A 24,622-nucleotide genomic window follows, 5' to 3' on the forward strand; every position below is an offset into this window, starting at 1 on the left:
AACTCGGTGGCATTTAGCAGCAGTGAGAGGTTTGTGGAATTTTAACAGCATTGATGTGACTTCAATTGCATTAACAGGGGTGGTTATGGCAGTATTGCAGAGGGGAATCTGGGGTTTGGTAGCATGGGGTAGAATGTGGGGTATGGTATAGTGGATGGCTCCTGTAAGCAGTGGGGGAGGTGGCATCTGGAAGCAGTGGGATCTCAAATTAATGAGAAACATTAACAGGGTTCATCTGTGCTATGGGAAAAATGAAGGTGCCTGCAAATGCTGGGACGACGTACCGGTAACCATCAGTACTGGGTGGCGATAGGCTCAGGCAGCATAGTACAGGAAACTTTGGTTTATCCGGAGGTTAACTATCGAGCCACTGGCAAAATTTAGGAGTCGGTTCAGTAAGTTTTTTTTTCTTTTTGTTGCTTTTTTTCCCCACCAGTCAGGCTCTGCAACGTCTAGCTAAAGCTGTTGCTTAGCTACAGAGACGCTTGCAAGCTATGGCCGACTGTTTAGAAGCTGTTGCTAAGCAACAGGGTTTGTTGCTAGATACGGAGCTCAAAAGCTTCCGTATGTTTTAACATTAGCGCTGGTTTGTCTGGCAGTTTTGATGGGACGACAACAGCTCGGTCCCGTCGGTGCCGGATATCAAAGTTTCCTGTATGAGGTACTACAACAACAAAATACTGCGGATGCTGGAAATCTGAAATAACAGAAAACGCTGGAAAAACTCAGCAGGCCAGGCAGCATCCGTGGAGAGAGAAACAGAGTTAACGTTTCAGGTCGATGACCTTTCGTCAGAACTGGAAACAAGCAGGAAGGTTCCTTTTCCTGCTTGTTTCCAGTTCTGACGAAAGGTCTTCGACCTGAAACGTTGACTCTGTTTCTCTCTCCACGGATGCTGCCTGGCCTGCTGAGTTTTTCCAGCATCTTCTGTTGTTATTTTAGTTTGAGGTTCTGATGGGGGAAGGGGAGAAAGCATGATCTGTCAGCACTGTGGCCTGGGGGGGGGGGAAAGAGAAGAGAGGGAGAAGAGCACTCGAACCATTAGCAGTGCAAGGGAAGCATGGCACACCTTATAACATGTCAGAAGTGGGGAGGGGGAGGGAAATCCCTGTAGTGTGTACACAGATTGGAAGAGGTGGGATGGGGAGAGGATGTAGGGAGCAGTGGTTCAGGCTTTGGGAGCAATGGGGAGGTAGGTGTGGTCTAGAGCCTAGCAGTATTGAGAGTCAGATGAACTCATGGCCTGAAGTCAGTTCTGTATGTGCATAGTGAGTAGTGCTTAAAAACCTAGTGTCCTGTTGCCCACTTGTCAGATTTATGCTGTCTGAGCTAAAAATTTAAGTTAATAAATTGAAATTTTATTCTATAAAAAAAAAATCATCCTGCCAATGGTTTTCAAATAATTGGGAAAACTCCAAAATCCTTTCCTGTTATGTCAGCTGATAGCTGCTTTGACAAAATCTTACTGATGCATGATGAGATCTTCAGCAGAACATCAAACCAACACAATACCCTGAAGCCAACAGTGTGATGATAGCTGGTGGTCAAATGTCATCTTCAAGCCCAGCGTTTTCAAAGAGACATTAAGGAAGCTACTGAATACACACAAGACAACTTTACTGGGGAGTTTCATCACCATGTTAATATGAAATATATAATTTTTATTTTGTTAAAAATCTTCTAGTCAGGCTGAGGGAAAAAAAAGTTTAATTGCTTGGATTCATTTACTTTCTCCTTTCCTTTACTGGTATTTTCTTATGACCGATTATTCAGCATTGGCTGCTTTCGTAAGTCTTTGCAGTTTGCTAGTTGTTTTCCTCACTTTTGATTTGGACATTCCTCAACTCTTGTTTTGATTTGCTGCTGTTTTACTTTGAGCCAATCAACAAGGCGTGGCAGGAAAAGCGAGACACTTACAGGAAGTGTACACCAAACGCAAGACTTTTAAATCGAGATGGGCAATAAAAGCTGGCCTTACCAGCGACGCCCACATCCCGTGAACGAATAAAAAAAAATTATACAGACAGTTTCGAATTTTTATTTTTGTAAATTAGTTAATACTAGCTGACGTTGGTCAAGTACAATCTGAGGTTGAAGGCAGTTGCGATAGTTAGCTGCAACGGTTGCTGTGTTTAATCTGACTTGTCTCTTTAGGGCCACTGCTCAGCTACTCCCTGTGGGAAAGTGATCCAAGAGGTTATGAATTAAGCGGATTGCCGAGTGACGTTTCTGTCGATTGCAGCTGTTTGTAAATTCCAGCACCTGCCTCAACGGAGAGGTCCAGTTAGAATGACGAGCTCTCTCTTTTTTTCTAATTTTTATTTTTTAATTTTTTAAAAAGGTTATTCAGTTAGACAGCTGAATGCTAGCTGCAAGAATTTTACATAGAACTACATTAATAAAGACATTTAAATGTCATATAGTGTTATTACAACTACGTTAAACAAAAAATTAGAACAATTTTAAATATACAAAATTTCAGGCACTTCTTTCCCATTTTCTCTTTTGTTCCAGTCTCTTGTTTTGCCATTACATCATTTATGATTAGTACACCCCTAATAACCTATTCTATTCCTATTTTAAAGTACACTTTAGAGGCAAGACTCAAATGAAAAATTAGTCTTTTTTTCCAATCAATTAATTAACCAAATAATATTGGGAGGCAACAGTCAGACATGTTTTAATTCATCAAACCAGTAAGGATGTAATCTCATCAAGGTTAGGAGGAGGCCAATCAGCGAGGAAGTAAACTTGGATGCTGTAAGGTTTAATTTATTAAAACACTAAATAGCATTCTACAATCCCCCCAGGCTGGCTGCCGAGCAACAGGACTTTTTTCTCATCATGCTGCAGATAGCCGCATTTCTCTGGCCTGAGTGTTTATACTCTGAATAACATTATTTCATGTCTCACACAATCTGCTTGCTTCAGCCAAACTTGCTGCATAATTCAAGGGATCAGAGCCAAAAAAATAAGTACATATTAATTTCACCGCATCCAGTCCATCACCAGGACTGCCTACTCTCCTCTTCACAAAATCGTCTGTCTACGTCATCCCTTCGCTGCTGAAACACTTAATGTCGTCTTCACATCTAAGCTTGATTTGACCAATGGAGACTGAGTACCGACTTCTATCATGAAAGAAGAAGAATGCTATCTCTACATATACCACCAGATAATCAGTGGGGCAGCATTAATGTGTCTAGCAAAACATGTTACCCTTCCTCTTCCAAACCAAGATGTCTCGCAAAACGTAACAGAATGGAGGAGATGTGGTCAAAAACAGCACACCCCACAAACCTTGTGGACCGTGCCCTTGTAGAAAGCTTTTAACAGAACAGCCTCAGAATCCAAAAACGATTTAATATAATAAAGATATGTAAAGACCTTTTTGTTTAACTTAAGTTTAAGTTTTCAGGATGGCTTACTGGCAGTGCCTTTGGAGTGCTACAATTATTCTCAATGCCTATGGGTTAGAGATGGGAAACAAAGCTCCTACTTCCCCGATTGCTACCCCGACACACACACACACACCACACACACACACACACACACACACACACACACACACGTGGGAGTCACAGTACTTTCTAATATACTAGCAAATCCCTGTGGCATTGCTCAGGCTGAATTGTGGGGGCTAGGGCTGCACATTTCCACTGAAAAGAATGTGGCAAGAAATTTGTAAGATCTCCACAGGCACAGTGTTTTCTCTTGACTGGATTCTGGAAAATGAATGAATGCTTTCCTTACCCACGACAGGTAGATTTCTCGATTGATCTCTGCAAGGGATATGGGGCGGCATCTATTTATCTTTACAGTTCACCTGTGTAGAACTTAAGATTGATCTGCAGCTTGGCTTCTTTACTAAATATCTCTAGCATTTACTAGAATGACGTAAATAGATGTTTAAATCAGGGCTTTTATTCAAACTTCCTCCAAACTTGAATGGGGCGGTCTTTCTGAATCACTTGTATTCCCCTCCACTGTATCTGCATTTGGTTCTCTTACTCCCAACTGCATTTTCAGGATGTCAGCTAATATATCGTTCAAACATTTGTTCAGAAAAAGATAGTGTTCATGTTTTGCCTTTTTTTGACGTTATAGATGTTCAAAAAAATCAAATGACTGTAACTGATTCTAAAAATGACATTCCTGGAGGTTTTTTTTACCTACAGCAATTTTCTACTTATCTAGGTGTGCAGGAGGGAGCAGAGCATACAAACAACACACTCTGGCAAGTTGTGTGAACACAAGAAATAAGAGCAGGAGTCGGCCATATGGCCCCTCGAGCCTGCTCCGCCATTCAATAAGGTCATGGCTGATCATTGACCTCGACTCCACTTTCCCGCCCGATCTCCATATCCCTTGATTCCCCTAGAGTCCAAAAATCTATTGATCTCAGCCTTGAATATACTCAAAGCCTCAGCATGCACAGCCCTTTGGGGCAGAGAATTCCAAAGATTCACAACCCTGAGTGAAGAAATTCCTCATCTCAGTCTTAAATGGTCTACCCCTTATCCTGAGACTATGCCCCCTAGTTCTAGACACTCCAGCCAGGGGAAACAACCTCTCAGCATCTACCCTGTCAATCCCCTTCAGAATCTTGTATGTTTCAATGAGATCATCTCTCATTCTTCTAAACTCCAGAGAGTAGAGGTACATTCTACACAATCTCTCATCATAGGACAGCCCTCTCATCAGGAATCAATCTGGTGAACCTTCGTTGCACTGCCTCCAAGGCAAGTATATCCTTCCTTAGATAAGGAGATCAGAACTGTGCACCGTACTCCAGGTGTGGTCTCACCAAGGCCCTGTACAATTGTAGCAAGACTTCCTTACTCTCATACTCCAACCCCCTTGCAATAAAGGCCAACATGCCATTTGCCTTCCTTATTGCTTGCTGTACCTGCATGCTAGCTTTCTGTGTTTCTTGCACGAGGACACCCAAATCTCTCTGAACACCAACATTTGAAAGTTTCTCGCCATTTAAAAAATATTCTGTTTTTCTATTCTTCCTACCAAAGTGACTAACCTCACATTTCCCTACATTATACTCCATCTGCCACCTTACTGCCCACTTAGTCTATCTATATCCCTTTGCAGACTCTGTTCTCCTCACAGCTTACTGTCCCACCTAGCTTTGTATCATCAGCAAACTTGGATACATTACACTCTGTCCCTTCATCTAGGTCATTAATATAGATTGTAAATAGCTGAGGCCCCAACACTGATCCTTGCAGCACCCCACTAGTTACAGCCTGCCAACCTGAAAAAGATCAGTTTATCCCTACTCTCTGTTTACCAATCCTCTATCCATGCTGCTACATTACCCCCAACCCCATGAGCCCTAATCTTGTGTAATAGGTGAATGGGGTGGACTTGCTGTCAATCAATTTCTAGACGTTGGAGGCACAACCTACTGTTGGCTACTTTGCTGTTCAGTTTCTTCAGCTGACTACAGTATGCCTTGGAATCTGCATGGACAAGAGGATGAATCTTCTTATATGAACAGGCCGCCAAAGGAGGACAGTGTTCGATGCATTTCGAACACAAAAATGCTATTACAGTTCCCACCACTTACACCGTCCATGCTCATCACGGGCAGCCGCCTAGAAATCAGAAAAATAGCACTAACCATTTGCCAGTACCAAAGGAGTGAATTACAAAGGCACTGCTTAAAATGTATTCAGCGCAATGGTTATTTTGGGCAGTTCAAAATAAATTCTTCGCACCTCATTAATCCCTTGTATTTACCAGTTTACACACCGCTTCACAACACCCTCTATCTGTGCAATGCTCATTTTTTATGCCCTGGGGATTGCTGTGACAAACTGTTCGGAGTTAAATCGGGGTAGTTTGGTTGCAGAAACAAAGATATTGGGGATTAAAATATCTAAAAGAATCACTGGAACCTCACGCGTTACAAAAAAAGCGGTCCATGCTTGTAGATGGGAGCACATATCCTGAAATTACTTGATCTGGCCATCAGAGGATACATGAAGGTGAATGAAAATACATTAGTGTTTTAAGTTTGCTTGGTTTAAACTGTACATGCTCTGCTGTTGGTCTCAAACATGAGGCACTGGTGATCAGTTTTCATACAAATGGAGATTAGTTTTACCGTCCACCATTTTTGGTGGGTAGGTCGAGTTAACGCCAACACGCGCACTAAGAGCGGTAAGGACTGTACATAGGTAGTTTACTCAACTTTCCATTTAAAAAAACCTTATTTCCAATAGTAAGTGCCAAAAGAATATTCAAAAAGATATTTTCAGTGATTTGACTGATTTGCTTTAGTTTATTAGCAACTGTTGCCGACTGCCCATTTTTGATTTTTTTTTTTTTTAAATCTTGACTGGTGTTTTTCATTGCTGTCTACTATTTGGTATGTTCCTTATCTAATCAGTTGTGACTTGTTGCTGTAGTACAATTATGAAATTTGATCCCGGGTGAAAGTGTGACAGGATTTTCCAGAGTGCATTTGTACAATTTATTCACTGTAGGCGTCACGGCAACAACTGGAAACATTTTTCTTTAGCCTTTATCAATATTTGTGTTTGTTTTTCCAAAAGGTTTCAAACCAAGCTGAACAATGAATTTTACAACCCTTTTTGAAGTTACTTTTGTTAATTTTGTTTCCAACTTCAGAATGAAAGGCCGCAGAGACAAAAAAAAACAAACACACGGATGATTGGAGTACCTGGCCTTTATTTTGTTTGTACATTTGTAGAATTTAAAAATAATTTACATAAAAGATTTATTAATCTAGCCAATTTATTGTCCAGGAACCAATCAAACCCACTTGCTTCACTGTATCTGGGAAGGTCCTTTAGCAATTTCTTTCCAAATTCTCACTAGAGATGTCCATCCTCCCCTATTTCTACACCCCAGCACCCACAATAATACCTCAAACAATGCATTTACTAGGGGCTGTTTATACATGCAAGTTATCTATTAAAGTATGAAAACACTGCTTTATACATTTTTGCAGACCCAATTACAGGAAACTTTGTGTTATCCGGAGGCTAACTGTCCGGAATGCTCGAGCCACCGGCAAAACTCAGGAGCCGTTTTCGTTAGGTTTTTTTTCTTCTCGTTGCTTTTTTCTCAACAGTCAAGCTCTGCAAGGTCTGCTGAAGCTGTTGCTAAGCTACAGAGACGCTTGGACTGTTTAGAAGCACAGGGTTTGTTGACAGATAGAGCTCAAAAGCTTCCATATCTTTCAACATTAGCACTGGTTTGTCCGGCAGTTTTGAGGGAACGGCAACAGCTCGGTCCCGTCGGTGCCGGATAGCACAAAGTTTCCTGTACAACACTTCAAATGCAGAGAGTTCTTTGAACCTTTTCCCAAATTCTTATCCCATTCCTCCCTCCCCCCCCCCCCCCCACCACCCCCACCACATGTTGCAATACCCCATGTTACACCCCAGAGTAATACCAAACCATGGGAGCCAACCCCCTTTTCTGTTCAATTTGCAGGTCATTAAACCAATTAACTTCTTCACTATGACGGGAATATTAATTAATTCTTTCCCCACTCTCTTTTTCTAAGCCAATTAAAATAGCTTATCCTTCAGTTTTGATAAAGGGTTGCACTCAAAATATTCACTTGTTTTTCTCTTTCAGATGCTAACTAGTCTATTTTGTCTCTGTATATAATCAACAAGTAGATTGCAGACAACGCCACAGGCAGTCAGTTCATGAATACACGTTCCCCCCAATGTAAAGGTGGTGACGGAGGCGAGAGTCTTCGAGGCTTGCCCCACTGAGCCTCCTAGTGGCCAGAGCCTGCAAGAACAGGATACTTGCCATAGCATAACTGAATGGGAAACATTGACACAGCAATTTACGAAGGTAAATGTTGACATAAAAGAATAACCATAAATTGCAACAAGTAAGGGTAGTGGACAGGTAGCTGGCACCCTATACAAACTCCTCTTCAGCTCCCCATCCTAACCGCTCCATTTCTCTCCTCTTTCCCCATGGTCAGTGTCTACTGTATCCCACTGCTCCTGTTTGAAAAGTTCTTCCTGCAAGTGAGGGGCACTACAGAAATGCAAATTGTCTCATCACTGATGAAGCAAATTCGTCTATTTTCAGAATCCAACAGCAGAGCGTTAGATTATTGTTCACTTTCAAATTTCCCCTCAAAGCGCAAACGTTACTAACTTGGTAATTTTGTTAGATGGTGATCTATGAGACACCAATTGTTTTGTTAACAAGGAATGGAAAGAAAACAGGTGAAACAAGATAGGATGACAAAATCATTAGTTGTATGCACAGCACCAGTAGCTAAAGGCACAAGTTTGAAAGTCTTGACCTAAATTCTCAATAATCCCATCAAAAACATAAAAGAGGCAGAATTCAAACATTACTGAACTTGAGAATTTATGTATTTACTGTTGAAACACAAATCTAATGTTAGAATCAAGAGCAAGTAGAATAATATTTCTATAGAATGTTCTGCAGACCCCATGGTCGCAGATGTGGAAAGATCTTGGTCAGAGAATGCAAGAGCCTAAATAGAAATTTAATTAAGAAAAATATCATCTCCTTACCCTTTTTTTTTTAAATAGAAAAAGATAGCAAATGAAATCCTTCACATTTCAAAATAAATATTCTGCATAAACTGCTATACAAGATCGTTTTAGATAAAGCAGCTCCTGGAGTTCATCTGGTCCTATCTTCCCAATACAGGTAGACTACCTTTTATCCGAACTTCCGAAAACCAAAACCCTCTAAAAACCGAAGGTTTTTTCGTTCAGCGTAAGTCGTGCGCACGACCCCGACCCCCGCCGACCCCCCCCCCCCGCGGACCCCGACTCCCGCCGACCCCCGCCAACCCACCCCCGACAAATTTCCCAGTCTTATAATACCTTCCGAAATCCGAAATTTTCCGAAAACCGAAACACGGCTGGTCCCGAGGTTTTCGGATAAAGGATAATCTACCTGTACAGCATCTGGTCATTTCTTGAATGAATCCAGTGTCCTGACTTCAGTTTCTCTTCCTGGCAACCTGTTCCAGCTGTTCATCGTCCCGTGTAAAGAAAAACGTCTTGACATCTGTCCTAAATATGTTCTTCACAAATCTGAAGCTGTGCCCTCTTGATCTGCTACCTTAGTATATCAGAAGAACGTAAAACTGTGCAGATCAGAATAGCCCACTGCAGTCTACCTGGCTGGCCCATCTCAAAGTATAGCTCCAGGTTTAATTTTCCCACCTCAATTATCATACATACCATAGATGTCTCTTTACAAACTGAAGAACCCTAGCATTACATTGTCCCTTTTCGCTCTAACACCTGGGAGGAGTCTCACTGCTCTCCCCTGCATTATCTCTAGGACCTGCATGTGCCCTTATATTGCAGTAACCAGAACACTATGCAGTACTCCAGGCTTGGCCTAACCTTTGAAGATTTTAATGTAACCAATTTGCTAATGTGGTTCACATCCTATTTGCTTTGTTTATCATCACCTCCGGCTTAGATATAGTGAGCGCTATTTCTACTTCCCTTCTACAGGAAACTCTCGATTTACCGGCACCTAAATAACCAGAAATCTCTGTTAACCGGCAAAATTCAGGAGTAGGTTCAGGTGAGTTTTACTTCATATTAGTGGCCGTTCCTGGATCTGTGGCCATGTAACCGGCGTTCCTGCACCTGTCGCATAGCAATAGGGACGCCTGGATCTTGTGGCCGGGTGCACCTGTCGCATAGCAATAGGGACGCCTGGATCTTGTGGCCGGGGTTCCTGCACCTGTTGCATAGCAACAGGGACGCCTGGATCTTGTGGCCGGGGTTCTTGCACCTGTTGCATAGCAACAGGGACGCCTGGATCTGTGGCCATGTACGGGGCTCTCGTACCTTTTGCAATACTTCTCTGTAATCCGGACTTTTTGATAAACCGGCACCACGCCAGTCCCGGATTTAAAAAAAGAGTTTCCTGTACTTCCCCTCTGGTAAGCTCTGTCCCATCCTTAGAGTACACATGCCTCCCATTTTCATTCTGAATATGCACTAACTTGCACTTGTCCATATTAAGCTTCACTTACCACTGATCAATAGTGTTAATATAATATTGCACAGAAAGGGCAAAAGGGTAGTTTATAACATTGAATAATGTACTGAAATATAAATTCTATGTTTTTATTTGAAATCCCTCATCATCAGTAAATATGTGACAGTCCACAGAAGCCATCAAAAAATTCCTTGGTCAGCCCTGGCAAGCTATACTTCAGCAGTACAAAAAAAGATATGCGAGAGAAGTTTCCCCACTCTCTCCAGAAAATCTAACACAGACTGAAGCAATTATCCTTAAAGAAGCCAAATACATGAGTTAAGGCTTCCTTAACTGAGAGCATAAACACTAGCACTAATTCCTTGAGTGCCATTAATTACATTGAATTTTGAGAGACACACACACACACCCTACCTGAGCACTGAAGTTTGACATGGTAGTTGTCTCTATATCCTTCTTTCCCAAGATCTCCATCTTCACTGGTGCGCTTGGAAAGCTATAGGCAAAGTACTCAAGGAAATCTGGTAAGTATGCAGCAGCTCCATGAACAATACCCATAACATAATAGGCTGCAGAGTTATTATTCTCACTAAACGTCAGATTCACAAACTCCTCTGAAAATCTCTCCATCTCCACAAGAGATAGGGAAGAGAGTTCATCCATGTAGGCGTGCACCACTGAAGCTCCTCCATTAGGCTGGTCTTCTATGTGGATAAACCTTCTGAATTCCAACAGATCAAGTCTTGAACCTTTGTTTTCAACACTGGAATCCGTGCACAAGTTAGGGGGAAATTGACTGCTTTCCACTGGCACACATTCAGATAGTCCACCTTCTGGGTACAAAATGGTTATCCTATTCCCATCTTCTATTGCAGTCACCTGCTGCTCTTTGATTTCTGACATTAGCCCTGAACAAACTGTTTGAATGGATTTGCTGCACATTTTGGGCTGTTTTCGTTTTTCACTTTCCTTGTGTTTCTTTTTCTTTTTCTTCTTTATCTTTTTAAACTGGAATTCTTCTGTACTAAGTTTTCTTTTTTCACTGTTACCTGAAAGCAAATGAAACAGAAAATATCTATAGCTTCAACAAATTTGTAATGCCAGCTTAACAATTCTTTGAGAATCCAACCATTGGTGAAGTTTCAAGTTTTGACATAACAGCAGAACCCATTTACCAATTTCCTTGCAGGCTCTTCAATGTCAATCAGGTTTACATATGTAGCTTTTCTCAAACTATTTATGTCTTTTTATTTGTTTTCACTTGTTCTTTTTGTAGGGTTCTTACTTCTCCCCTATTCTGGGCTTCTTTCTTCTTCACACCCCACTTAGAATGCATGAATCAACCTGCACATAAGACACTGCCAATGCTGTTGTTGATCCAGCTGCAAGGAGGTGCACAGGAGTTGCCCGAGGTGGTATTCGCCAAAGCAATTAAGCATGAAGCTTCCACTTACAGTTGAGCTCAATGGTTCAGTCACTATAGCAGGAAACCTGCATCCTACCACTGGATGCCACCACTTTTTAACATAATATTAAGTTCATAATCTATAAATGTTACTGAAAAAATACAATGCTAGGTTAGGCAGTCTATTGCAGCCTATGAATGCTATTCCTGTTTTTATATGGAATTGAAATCATCCTCCAGGGGAAACAGCATGAATACTGTAAAAGAGCTTCATGCACACTTATGAGAGATGCTCCTCCCTATCCCTTGCTGTGAATCACATCCCAAGTGCTTAACCAGCAAAGAATGCAGTGCTCATTCAATTCAACTATACATTAGTAAATCAAGGTACTGCAGAATCTAAGACTGTATATAGAGCAGTTTGGAGCATTGAAAGTTTTGCAACACCAAAGCACTTAGGGGGAGAAATTGGGTGAGTAGCGCCACCTGTTAGCGCCTAAGGAGGCAGTCAGTGGCTGTAGCGCCACTGGCTGCGTCTCCCGCGATATTCAGTAGGGGCGCTAATGGTGGCGTTAGGCATTTGCGCTGCGCCGCCACCGATCACGTCATCGGTGTGTGCAGCGCCCCATTCACGATATTTGGTAGCGAACGCCACAGTTGCGCCGTTCGCTACCCGCGCCTGGTTCACAGGGCCTTACTGTGCCGGCAGCGGCGCAAGTTAAGGTGGAGGTGCGGGGCGGCCGCCTGCCAGCACCTCTGTCCCCGGCCTCCTAACCCCCCGCCCGCAGCATTGCCGGCTGTTTCCCCGAGAGCCCGGCACTTCTCCTTGGTGCCGGGCTCATTTGCCGGCAGTCGCGAGCGGGGATCGCGCTGTTGCAGGCACCTCCCCCTTAACAGGGGGAGGAAGGCCTGCAGTACCGCAGCGTGCCGTGCCGCAGCGTGTGGCGCTGCGGCACGTTGCGCTGCGATAATCAGTTTCAGCGCCCTAAGAGGGACGCGGAGCGCCTCGAGCCTCGCCCCGTGTCCCTCGAGCGGCACTGAAACTGAATTTCTGGCGATCTGTATTACTCCGATCGCCGCGCTAATTCCTGCGCTCAGGCAACTTTTGCGCCACTTTGGCGCCCCAACCCAATTTCTAGGCCTTATTGTTCTGGACTAAAAAAAACTTAATGTTATACAACTGGACCTCCAAAAAGCCTTTGACAAAGTTCTCTGTAAAAGGACACAATTTAGGCTTAAAATAGAAAGAGATCTTAGTAGTCTTGCTGTGGAGCAACAATCAATATTGCTAAAGTAGTACTAAACCACGTAGCCAAAACAGTAGAATATAATTCAAAGGAAGTCAGACTTAAGTTGTACAGAGTTTGTCTCCCATTATAACTTCAGTACCATATCCAGTTTTATTTAGGGAGATAAGAGAGACTCAAATCCTAGAAGCAGTAGAGGAGAGCGAAGACTGACCCCTGGTGCCAGAGGACTGGATTATGAGGAAAGACTGAAGAAACTTGTTTTTCCAGTCTTGAAAGGAGTGGGCTAAGAGGAGAGAGTAGAAGTACATGACAGTAAATAGTTATACTGTAGTAAAAGAGCTTGCATTTATATAGTGTCTTTCCCAACCACAGGATGCCCCAAAGCTCTTTTCAACCAATTAAGTACTTCTGAAATGTAGTCACTGTTGTAATGTAGGAAACATGGCAGTCAATTTGCACGCAGCAAGCTCCCACAAACAGCAGATAGCCTGTATTTTTAATATGAAAGTGATGTTGGTTGAGGGATAAATATTGGGCAGGACACCGGGAAGAACCCCCTTGCTCTTCTTTAAAATAGTGCCACAAGATCTTTTACGTCCACCTAAGGCAGGCAGGGCCTCAGTTTGACGTTTCATCTGAAAGGCAGCACTTCCAATAGTGCAGCACTCCTTCAGAACTGCATTGAAGTTCCAGCCAAGATTATGTGCTGAAGTCTCTGGAGTGGGACCTGAACACATGACCAACTGACTCAGAAAGGCGAGTGCGCTTCCACTGAGCCCAGGCTGGCATCTGAAACTTACTGTACCTTATACACACAGTGGCTTGCTGGACATATTTTGCAAAACTTCCACAAACTTCCTGCATATGGCCTCAGTGTGCTGGACACATTGGGAAGATAAAGGCACTGGCCCACTGATCCAGTCAAGCTACCATTGTTCTGGTCTTGGTGTTCTAGGCCAGTTTTGCTTTCAAGTCCTGAACTACTGCAATGTTTAGACCTTCCAGAAGATTTAGAATACAGATTTGGAAAAAAAAATCCAGCTAAACTAGAATTTGAATGTCCAAAAAATTGTTGTCTGATTTTATCTTAAGAATAAACAGCAACATTTTCCAAAAGACAATCTAACAGTTGGACGGAAGAGAGGATGGACAGGCAGAAGGAAGGAAATAAAAAACGAAAGAAATACTTTGGAAGGGCAGTCGCTGTTGTAGGGAATTGCAACAGACAATTTGCATAGAGCAAGGTCTCAAGTAGCAATTTGATCGGTTGGTTGGTTGAGGAATGAAGAGTGTCCTGGGATCTTGTAAGTCCACCTGAGATGGCAGATGGAAATTACGGTTTCACTTCTTATCCAAAAGGCAGCACCTCCGACAACACAGACCTCCCTCATTACTGCACCGTCAGCTGGGATTATGTGAAGTCTTGAATGGGGCTTGAACCCACAATCTTCCATCTCGGAGGAGAGAGTGCTACCACTGAGCCAAGGCTGACACCAAGAAAGGAGTTTAACACGTTACTTGCATTATTTTGATTTCTAAAAATATCCGTCTTTACCTTCACAAGACAAGTGTTAATTAATACTTTATAAAGATATACAGTGGAAGGTATAAGTGCAAGGGATTAAAGCAAGATTTCAAGTTAGTTCACTGCCACCTGCCCACCCTCTAATTCATCAATGGGTAAAATCAGCCCACTATTAAAAGAGCTACAACATCAAAGTGCCTAAACACCGATTCATGGAAATATTCCATAGTGAGATTTCTTGTTCTGGCAAGTTCCCTCCGGAAGCTGTTGACTCCTTGCTGGGATACAGTTTCAAAAGTGCCAGTCATCCCAAAATCTCACTCACATTTTTATTTAGTGTGAGCCTCGACAGCAAATGTCAGCAAACTCTTCAACCACAGGGGCATCACTGCCGAGCCCGATCCAATGCAGTCCAAATAGTAAAATTTAAACATTCTGGCCCGGTGTTTCCGCCGTGGGCACAATCGGGGATTTGTGCCTAAATTGCGCCTGTTTTGCCACTGTGAAATAGCACCTAAGTAGCCTTGCAAACTAATTATCATAAGCCAGAGCGTGAAATCAGCACAATCTCAGAGCATAGTTAAAACAAAATTGGAACAGAGCCAATGCGGCTTCAAGTTTTGAAGAAGGGTCCAACCCGAAAAGTCAACTCAAATTTCTCTCCACGGATGTTGCCTGACCTGCTGAGTTTTTCCAGCATTTTCTGTTGTTATTTCGGCTTCAAGTTGAAGTTGGTTCAGCCATTGTTACAGCTTGACTACCTCAATTTTGTTCTTAAAACACAAAAAATAATCAAATCTGGTTTCCCCCTCCTACTTGAGTAATTTATGCTAATGTGTTTTTGACTACTGGTAACCCTGTGGTACTTTTCCCAAGTTGCCATTCTTCGTATGCGAGCCCAGATAACGAGTGTTGGCAGGTCACTGAATAGCAATCATGAACAGGAGACTTTGCCCCTTTCTGGGTCCACGGACATGTAACATCAAAACCACTCAAACAACATAACCATGCCAACTGTAGCAGAAGACTTTACCATGCATTACTCCATTGTAAATAAGAAACTGGAAATATCTAGAATGATGCCTTCCCATCAATTTATATCAAATACATTTTAATTGTTATATCATGACCATAGCAATGCAAAAGGCAAAGCATGACTTTGGGTTTGTGACTTACATTCTTTAAAAGGTCAGTCACAGAATCACAGAAACCTCACAGTACAGATAGAGGCCATTTCGGCCCATCGAGCCTGCACCGACACATATCCCACCCGATCCCCGTAACCCCTACACCAACACATATCCCACCCTATCCCTGTAACCCCACATATTTAATCCCCCTAACACTAAGGGTCAATTTTTTTTATCATAGCCAATCAACCTAACCCGCACATCTTTGGACTGTGGGAGGAAACCGGAGCACCCGGAGAAAACCCACGCAAACACGGGGAGAGTGTGCAAACTCCACACAGTCACCCGAGGCCGGATTCGAACCCGGGTCCCTGGCGCTGTGAGGCAACAGTGCTAACCACTATGCCACAGTCCTGGGATTACTGTACATTTATGCTGATTTGAGTCATTTTATATGTAGTTCCATTAACAAATTGTTAGTCATTCTGAAAGTGCACAAAATACCAAACTTTACAGCCTACAGAACAATGATCTTATGCTGTATCTCAAAGAATAAATAGCACTAAGCATCTTAAAATAAGATTATTTTCCCTACAATAGGGAATTGCCTCTTACTGAAGCTTTTATTTTAAGGGGATGTGGGGGGAGAGACTCTGCAGTAAGTTCCACAGGAGTCATACAGCTTTCAAAAAAAAAAAACTTTCTGGGATTTTCTTTGTCTACGAATCAGTACCACGCCACATGATGCATTCAACAAGAGTCTCGCAAAAACATAGTCAACATGAAGCACAGATCCAGCGCATGTATTTACAATCTAACGGGCATCGAGATTCCCCTTCAGACAAAGAGATCTTTAAAAACTTTAGTCAGTAGGATTTCAGCAAAGTGCGATGCTGGACATGTGAAATGTTCATATTGTCCCCACTTGTCATGTGGAAAGACCCAGCAACAGCTTCTGTCCTTTGAAAATTGGATCATGTCTGGAGGTAACATTCAGGGAGCTCATTAACACTAGGGTTAAGTATTGGTGGTGGTAGTTGAATTATCAAGTTGTTTTTCCCTATACCTTATTGGTATCAATATATTAAATTAGCTTAGTGACACTGAAATCAATCTGCTCTCTCAAGCATACATTTAGCTAAAACAAGTTCCACATATTTCTCTCATAACTAAGGCTAGTGAATGGTCACTAGAAATTTACCCAATAATCACATGTTGTCGGTTTATTTGAGAACATTGGGCTGAATGTAAGAATTACATTGAATTTACAGCACAGAAACAGGCCATTCGGCCCAACTGGTCTATGCTGGTGTTCATGCTCCACTTGAGCCTCCTCCCACCCTACTTCATCTAATTCTATCAGCATAACCTCCTATTCCTTTCTCCCTCATGTACTTATCGTGCTTCCCCTTAAATGCATCTGTGCTATTTGCCTCAACTTCTCCTTGTAGTAGCAAGTTCCACATTCTAACCACTTTCTGGATAAAGAAGTTTCTCCTGAATTCATTATTGGATTTATTAGTGACTATCTTATATTTATGATATCTAGTTTTGGATTCCCCACAAGCGAAAACTTTTGCTCTACGTCTACGCTATCAAACCCCTTCATAATTTTAAATCCCTCCATTAGGTTATCCCTCAGCCTTCTCTTTTCTAGAGAAAAAAGCGCCAATCTGTTCAATCTTTCCCGATAGTTATAACCTCTCAGTTCTGGTATCATTCTTGTAAATCTTTTTTGCACTTTCTCCAGTGCCTCTATATCCTTTTTGTAATATGGTGACCAAAACTGTGCACAGTACTCCAAGTGCAGTCTAACCAAGGGTCGAAACAAGTCTAACATAACTTCTCTGCTGTTCAATTCTATTCTAGAAATTAACCCAAGTGCGTCGTTTACATTTTTTTATGGCCTTGTTAATAGTTAATTGCTGTTGAAACATGCTCTGGCAGCAGCAGAAAGCTAGCATAATTATTATTTTTTTTAATATGGGATTTGTTACATGTTGTGCCCCAGTCACCAGCTTTACCCATAACAAATTCCCCAATAAAAGGTCAGACAGCCAGACACTGGAACACTTAAAAAATGGGACCACGTCCAGCTTTGACAGAGACAAGCATCCTTTCCATTCCTAAGACATACAAGTCAGTAAATAGGTACCAAACATAAAAGCATCATCAAGGCCACTGATTTGCAATTTACACATAAACGTGAATGCAATTTCATAATTTGAGCCTGAAAATACCACTAACACTCCCATAATTAATAACCACTGTTTCAATCACTGTAAATCAGTGAAACTAATACATTATACTCGGCGTCAAACAGGGCATCCTCTGATTTACCATGAACTATGCCAAAGGAGAAATAGAAAAAGGTTAGCGGGAGGAGGAAAAAACACCCGAGATTATTTTTAAATACATCTATCTCAATGAGCTGCACCTCTCCCCTCTACTCTTACAATATGCCCCAATTCTGACTTAGTACATTGAAGAGCGACAAGAAGCACAATTCGAGTGTCCTAGTCATATAACCAGGAAAAGAATTATGAGCACACCAATTATGACAAAAGCAAAATATTGCAGATGCTGGAAATCTGAAATAAAAACACGAAATGCTGGAAATACTCAGGTCAGGCAGCATCTGTGGAGAGAGAAACAAAGTTAATGTTTCAGGTTGAGGTTAGCGATGCAACAGCAAGTACAGAAGCAGGGAAAGGGGAGGGGAGGAAAGAACAAAAGGAAAGCCTGTGATAGAGTGGAAGGCAGGAGAGATTAAATGACAAAAGGGATGATGGTGCGAGGCAAAAGGGGATGGTAATGGGACGAGTAAAGAAACAGAAGATGGGTCGAGAGGAGGTGTAAATGGCAATAGCAGAATCATTACCAACAGCTGCTGTCCGAAAATATGGGAGCAGTGGTTATGATCTGAATTAGTTGAACTCAATGTTGAGTCAAGAAGGGCGTAAAGTGCCTAATCAAAAGGTGAGGTACTCAGAAATCACAGAAACCTCACAGTACAGATAGAGGCCATTTCGGCCCATCGAGCCTGCACCGACACATATCCCTCCCAATCCCCGTAACCCCTACACCAACACATATCCCACCCTATCCCCGTAACCCCATGTATTTAATCCCCCTAACACTAAGGGTCAATTTTTTTTATCATAGCCAATCAACCTAACCTGCACATCTTTGGACTGTGGGAGGAAACCGGAGCACCCGGAGAAAACCCACGCAAACACGGGGAGAATGTGCAAACTCCACACAGTCACCCGAGGCCGGATTCGAACCCGGGTCCCTGGCGCTGTGAGGCAACAGTGCTAACCACTATGCCACCGTGCCACCTCAAGCTTCCGTTAAGCTTCACTGGAACAGAGAGACCACATCGTGAGCAGCAAATACAGTATACTAAATTGAAAGTAGTACAAGTAAATCGCTGTTTCACCTGGAAAGTGTGTTTGGGGCCCTGGACAGTGAGGAAGGAGGTAAAAGGGCAGGTGTTGCATCTCCTGCGCTTACACGGAAAGGTGCCGTGGGAAGGGGAGGGGGTGACTGAAGGGTGGACGAGGGCGTCGTGGAAGAATGGTCCCTTCGGAATGCTGAAAGGGGAGAAAGGAAGATGTGTTTGGTGGTGGCATCGCACTGGAGGTGGCGGAAATGGCAGAGGATGATGTGTTGAATGTGGAGGCTGGAAGGCAAGGACAAGGGGAACCCTATCGTGGCTCTGGGAAGGAGCGAGAGCAGAAGTGCGGGAAATGGGACAGACATGGTCGAGGGCCATCAACCACGGTGGAGGGGAATCCTTGGTGGAGGAAAAAGGAAGACATATTGGAAGCACTAGTATGAAAGGTGGCAGCATCAAAACAGATGCAACGGAGACAGAGAAAATGGAAGAATGGAAGTGGGGTGGAAGGAAGTGTAGTCAAGGTTGCTGTGGGAGTTGGTAGGCTTATAGTAGATATTAGTTAACAGCCTATCTCCAGAAATGGAGACAGAGAAGTCAAGGAAGGGAAGGGAAGAGTTGACGATGGATCATGTGAAGGCGAGGAAAGGGTGGAAACTGGAAGCAAAGTTGATGAAATTTTCCAGTTCAAAGCGAGAGCAGAAAACGGCACCAATACAGTCATCAATGTACCAGAAAGAGGCGAGTGAGGGGACCTGAGTAGGGCTAAAACAAAGAATGTTCTACATGTCCCACCTGTTTGACTTTTGTTCAATGTGAGAACAAGTTCTGCCAGGCAGAGAAGGGTGGTGGTGGATGAGGATTGGTTGGGCCTCCGTTCAAGGAAGGGGCACAGGCTGTCCTGGTGAGACATTGGGACACAGCTACATTACATGATATGTAGCTGTTGCAGCACTTTCACACAAGATACTGAAACGGAGATTTGACAAATGACATTTTCAATCTTTTAAGCAGCAATTTTCATTGATAGATACCTGCCTACTGTTGGAACTGTATTAATAACATTCAGAAGACTGAAGTTCTGTGTAAAAACTTGAGACTTCATTCTGTCTTTGGCCAATATTTTCTACAAGATATTGTAATGCCACACAGAAATTCTTCAGGGAAAGTACTACATACTATAAGTGTCAAAATTACAAACAGGTATTAAAACAGCTGATATCCAAAGTTTAATGAAAGCTGCTACAGCCCTGAACTGAATTTTTTTTTTTTATATAAAGATGTATGTTGCTCTTTAGGATCACTCCCACTCAGTATGTCAATGAATTCAGTTAATGTCTGAAGAATGGAGTACAATTTACATATGGCAATGCTAAAAGTATCAGAGCACTGTGTCACCTACTATTTAGACGGACAGTGGCAGAAGTAACTTCCCAATGCTGTTGAACCTACCTTGGTGTTAAGTGGAAGCTGTGGAGGAGTTTTTGACTTGTCTGGGTCCAGTTGTATTAGACTAAAGATTGAAGTCCATTATTGAGATCTCCACTGACCTTAACCTAAGTAATTATTAGGGTTCCATGTGGAGATTCAGTCTGGCGAGGACTCACTTTATTGATCTTCTGCTCTATACCACACAGCAAAACATTTCTATCATTTAGCATCAAATAGAATTGTCTTCACAGTCTACACAGGCTGAAATACTCCATATAAAAAAATAAAAATCACCCAGTCCATACAGATTATCTTTACATTTCATATGGAACAGAAGGCCCTTCAGAAATAGAAGTTCAATGTTCCACTAGCACCTCCTCTTCCTTCAGCACTTTCCCCTGCAACCACAGCTGATGCAGCACATGTCCACTTGCTTCTTCTCAAAGCATTCCTTTCATGCGAGAGACTTCCTCCATTTGGAATTCTGCATTGCTGCTCACAGCATGGTATTGCAACAGGGAGACCAAACCGAGCAGGTGACAGCTTTTGAAACAGTCCCCACTTGGTCCACAAACGTGAACCTGACCTCCCAGTGGCATGTCACTTCAGCATCAGCTCCTAATCTCACTAACCTTTGCTCCAACCAAGCACAAAACTTTAGGAATAGCATCTCATCTTTCATTTGGACACTTGCAGCACTTAATTATCGCCCCATTTTTCTTGCCAGGTTCTCCCTTTCACATTCCACCCTATCCCCTTCCATTCTGGAGCTGCTTTAGTCACTTTTTGTCTTTCTAAAACAATGACTTGCATTTATACAGCAATAATTAAAACGCCCCAAGGCGCTTCACAGGAGTGTTAACAAAATTTGACACCGAGCTACAAAGAAACATTAGGACAGGTGACCAAAAACTTGGTCAAAAAGAGGTAGGTTTTAAGGACAGACTTGAAGAGAGAGGTGGAAAGGTAGAGAGGGAATTCCAGAGCATCGGGCCTAGATAGCTGAAGGCATGACCGCCAACGGAGGGGCAAAGGAAATTGGGATGCCCAAGAGGCCAGAATTGGAGGAATGTAGAGTACTCAGAGGGTTGTAGAGCTGGAAGAGGTTACAGAGGGGCAAAGCAATGGTGATATTTGAACACAAGGAGGAGTATTTTCAAATCAAGATGTTGTCAGACTGGGAGCCAATGTAGGTCACATGTATATCATCTAGCACATTCCAGCTTCTTCAAATTCTGTTTTGAGGCTATTAACACATTACCTGCCCCTCTGTATTAGTTACTATAACTGCACACTTAATTTGCTCTACCTTCCCAGCTTTGTTTCAGTCAGTGCTACAAAGGGGCTTTTGCCTCTCCTACTCGAGTCTGTCCAAGGACTCCCAGATTCCTATGGTAGGAAGAATGAAGAGAGATCATACATACTAAATGGTACAATTTTAAAAGCGATGCAAGAACAGAGGCGCCAATCTTTGATGGTGACAGGGCAGGTTAACAAAGGGTACAAGATAGATTTACTAGAATGGTTCCAGAGATGAGGGATTACAATTATGTGGATAGTCTAGAAAAGCTGGGGTTGTTCTCCTTGGAGCAGAGAAGGCTAAGAGGAGATTTGATAGAGTTGTTTAAAATCATGAAGGATTTAGATAAGAGTAAATAAAGAAACTGTTTCCAATGGCTGAAGGGTCGATAAAGAGGGGGCACGGATTTAAGGTGATTGAAAGAATCAGACGACGTGAGGAAAAACCTTTTTACGCACTGAGTGGTTAGGATTTGGAATGCTCTGCCTGGTAGGATGGTGGATATGGATTCAATAGTAGTCTTCAAAAGGTAATTGGATAAATACTTGAACGAGAAAGGAATTGCAGGGATATGGGGAAAGAGCAGGGGAGTGGGACTAACTTGATCGGTCTTCGAAAGAGCCGGCGCAGACTTGATGGGCCAAATGGCCTCCTTCTGTGCTGTACTACTCTATCATTCTATTGCTCAACTAAACCAATGTTGTCCAATAGTCACAAATGTCACTACGGCAATACAGTTTTAGCCACAGCCCAATTTCAGTAGAAAACGCCTTATATACATATAAAGTACATTTACCTGGATTGTGTATTTACTTAACATCCACCATTATTCAGTAACCAAGTAAAGCACGCAATGATCAAAAAACACTCGTGCATACTGCTTTTCATCTCATCATTTTACCAACAAATGCACAAAAAGATTAAGGTACACATGTATATGCCATGTGAATGAGTGTTGAGATCACAGGCCAATGACTGTGTCTATTACTCATTTTTATTTACAGATCAGAAATGCAATTAACCACATCCGGATTCCCAATTTGCCACATGTAGCTAGGGGCCAATATATTGGACAACACGGACCTTAAAAACAGGCAATTACTCCTCCACCAACCCTCTCGAACCCATGACCACATCTGTGCTGTCAGATAGCTTATTCAACCTCATCTAGGATGAGTCACAAGTTCCTTCAGCCCAATATTGAAAAGACCGAAAGCACCATCTTCAGCACCTGCCAAAAACTCCACTCCCTTAATGATGATTCTATTCCCCATCCCATCCACTTGGGCTCAACTGGGCATCTGTAACCATTATACCCTGTTCATCCAAGACCTCAGCTTTAAGCTTCACATCCTACTCATCACCAACACCATTTCCTTCCACCTCCATATTGTTCAGCAATGTCCCTCTGTTGCTGAAACTCTACTGCCTCGTCCCACCCTCGCTCTGGAATATCCTCCAGCCTTATATTCCTTCCTAAACTCTCCATTACTCGGCCTTTTGTGCATTCGCCTCCCTTTGCTGGTGTTTATCAACTCCAGACTCAACTACTCTAATGCTGTTTTGCTAGCCTCCTATCTTCTATAATCTATAACCAGGCCAGAATTCTACAGATCCTGTCCCTCAAAGTCCCAACTGCTCATCATCCATTCTTGCTGACCAAAACTGGCTTCCTGCCCCTCAAACCAGCACATCCTCATTTATAAATCCCTCTACTGCTCTGTCCCACCCGCTCTCTGGAATATTCCTTCCTAAACTCTCCATTACTCTGCCTTTTGTGCATTCCCCTCCTTTTGCTGGTGGTGCTTTCAACCACCTTTGTCCTACTTTTTGGGAGCTCCCTCTCCACTTGCAAGAATCTCAAGATTTTTCTGTTTAATTCATTCGCGGGATGTGGGCATCGCTGGCAAGGCCAGCATTTATTGCCCATCCCCAATTGCCCTTGAAAAGGTGGTGGTGAGCCGTGTTCTTGAACCGCTGCACTCCATGTGGTGCAGGTACTCCCAGTGCTGTTAGGTAGGGAGTTCCAGGATTTTGACCCAGTGACAATGAAGGAACTGCAATATATTTTCCATGCGCCTGCTGCCCTTGCCCTTCTAGGTGGTAAAGGGCGCGGCGGGTTTGGGAGGAGCTGTCGAAGAAGCCTTGGCGAGTTGCTGCAGTGCATCTTGTAGATGGTACACACTGCAGACATGGAGCGCCGGTGGTGGAGGGAGTGAATGTTTAAGGTAGTGGATGGGGTGCCAATCAAGTGGGCTGCTTTGTCCTGGATGGTGTCGAGCTTCTTAAGTGTTGTTGGAGCTGCAGTCATCCAGGCAAGTGGAGAGTATTCCATCACACTTCTGACTTGTGCCTTGTATATGGTGGAAAGATCCATCTCTTTGGTTAAGCTTTCGGATACCATCTTAATCTCTCCCTTCCAGAGTCAGTATCAGTTTTCCTTAAGCTTATTTGTGAAGCACTTGGATACATTTCTCATTGTTAACAGTCAAATATAAAGTGAATTTGTTGCTTCCAAATCGACACCCACAATCAATGCCTAGTGACCTTCCCCATACCCCACACTTGACCTAAACCCAAGGAATTACTCTGGTCCTGTCAACTAATTTTTAGAAGGTGTCTCAAAAAGCAAGTTAGAAAAATGTAGGCATTTGGAATGAGAGGAAATGTAACAGCATGGATAGAAAATTGATCAACAGATAGGGAACAAACTTAAGATCAATGCATGTTGTGCAGACTGGAGAAGGTGCAAGTGGTGTACCCCAGAGGGCAGTGTTGGGCAAAGTTTCCTTTAAGTTGCTCGGCGCTCTGCTGCTCCCGCGCAGCCAGCTCACCTGCTTTTAAATAGGAAAAACCATGCATGTGCACCCAAAAAGAAATTAAAGGGAACATTGGCATTGGGTCCACTTGTTCCTGGTATAAATACATAATCTGGATTTGGGCATCGTGAGCAATATTGAAATTTGCCAACAAATCAAAATGAGGAGGTTTAGCAAACAGTAAAGAAGACTGTAAAAGATTTCAGGAACAGAGACTGTTGAGCAGAATGGTGACAGATGCAATTTAATGCAGTTAAGTGTGAGGCAATACATTTTGGGAAAGAAAATAAGGAATGAGAGTAAACACTCAATGGAAGAACACTGGAGGGTGTGGATGAACCA

General features: G+C 42.8%; 1 protein-coding gene across 1 annotated transcript in view; it reads right to left on the reverse strand.

The window, feature by feature from the left end:
- Window positions 1–24,622, reverse strand: part of LOC147105736 (lysine-specific demethylase RSBN1L-like) — a 48,589-nt gene that overhangs the window by 15,100 nt on the left and 8,867 nt on the right. Inside the window, exon 2 of the mRNA XM_086010404.1 lies at window positions 10,435–11,069. Within this exon, the coding sequence (XP_085866530.1) occupies window positions 10,435–11,069 (635 nt within the window). The remainder of the gene's footprint in view (window positions 1–10,434; window positions 11,070–24,622) is intronic.

This window comes from Somniosus microcephalus, chromosome 17 (genome assembly GCF_052327205.1).
Source record: "Somniosus microcephalus isolate GS21.2 chromosome 17, FLI_Smic_1.0, whole genome shotgun sequence".
In the NCBI taxonomy this organism is placed as follows: domain Eukaryota; kingdom Metazoa; phylum Chordata; class Chondrichthyes; order Squaliformes; family Somniosidae; genus Somniosus; species Somniosus microcephalus.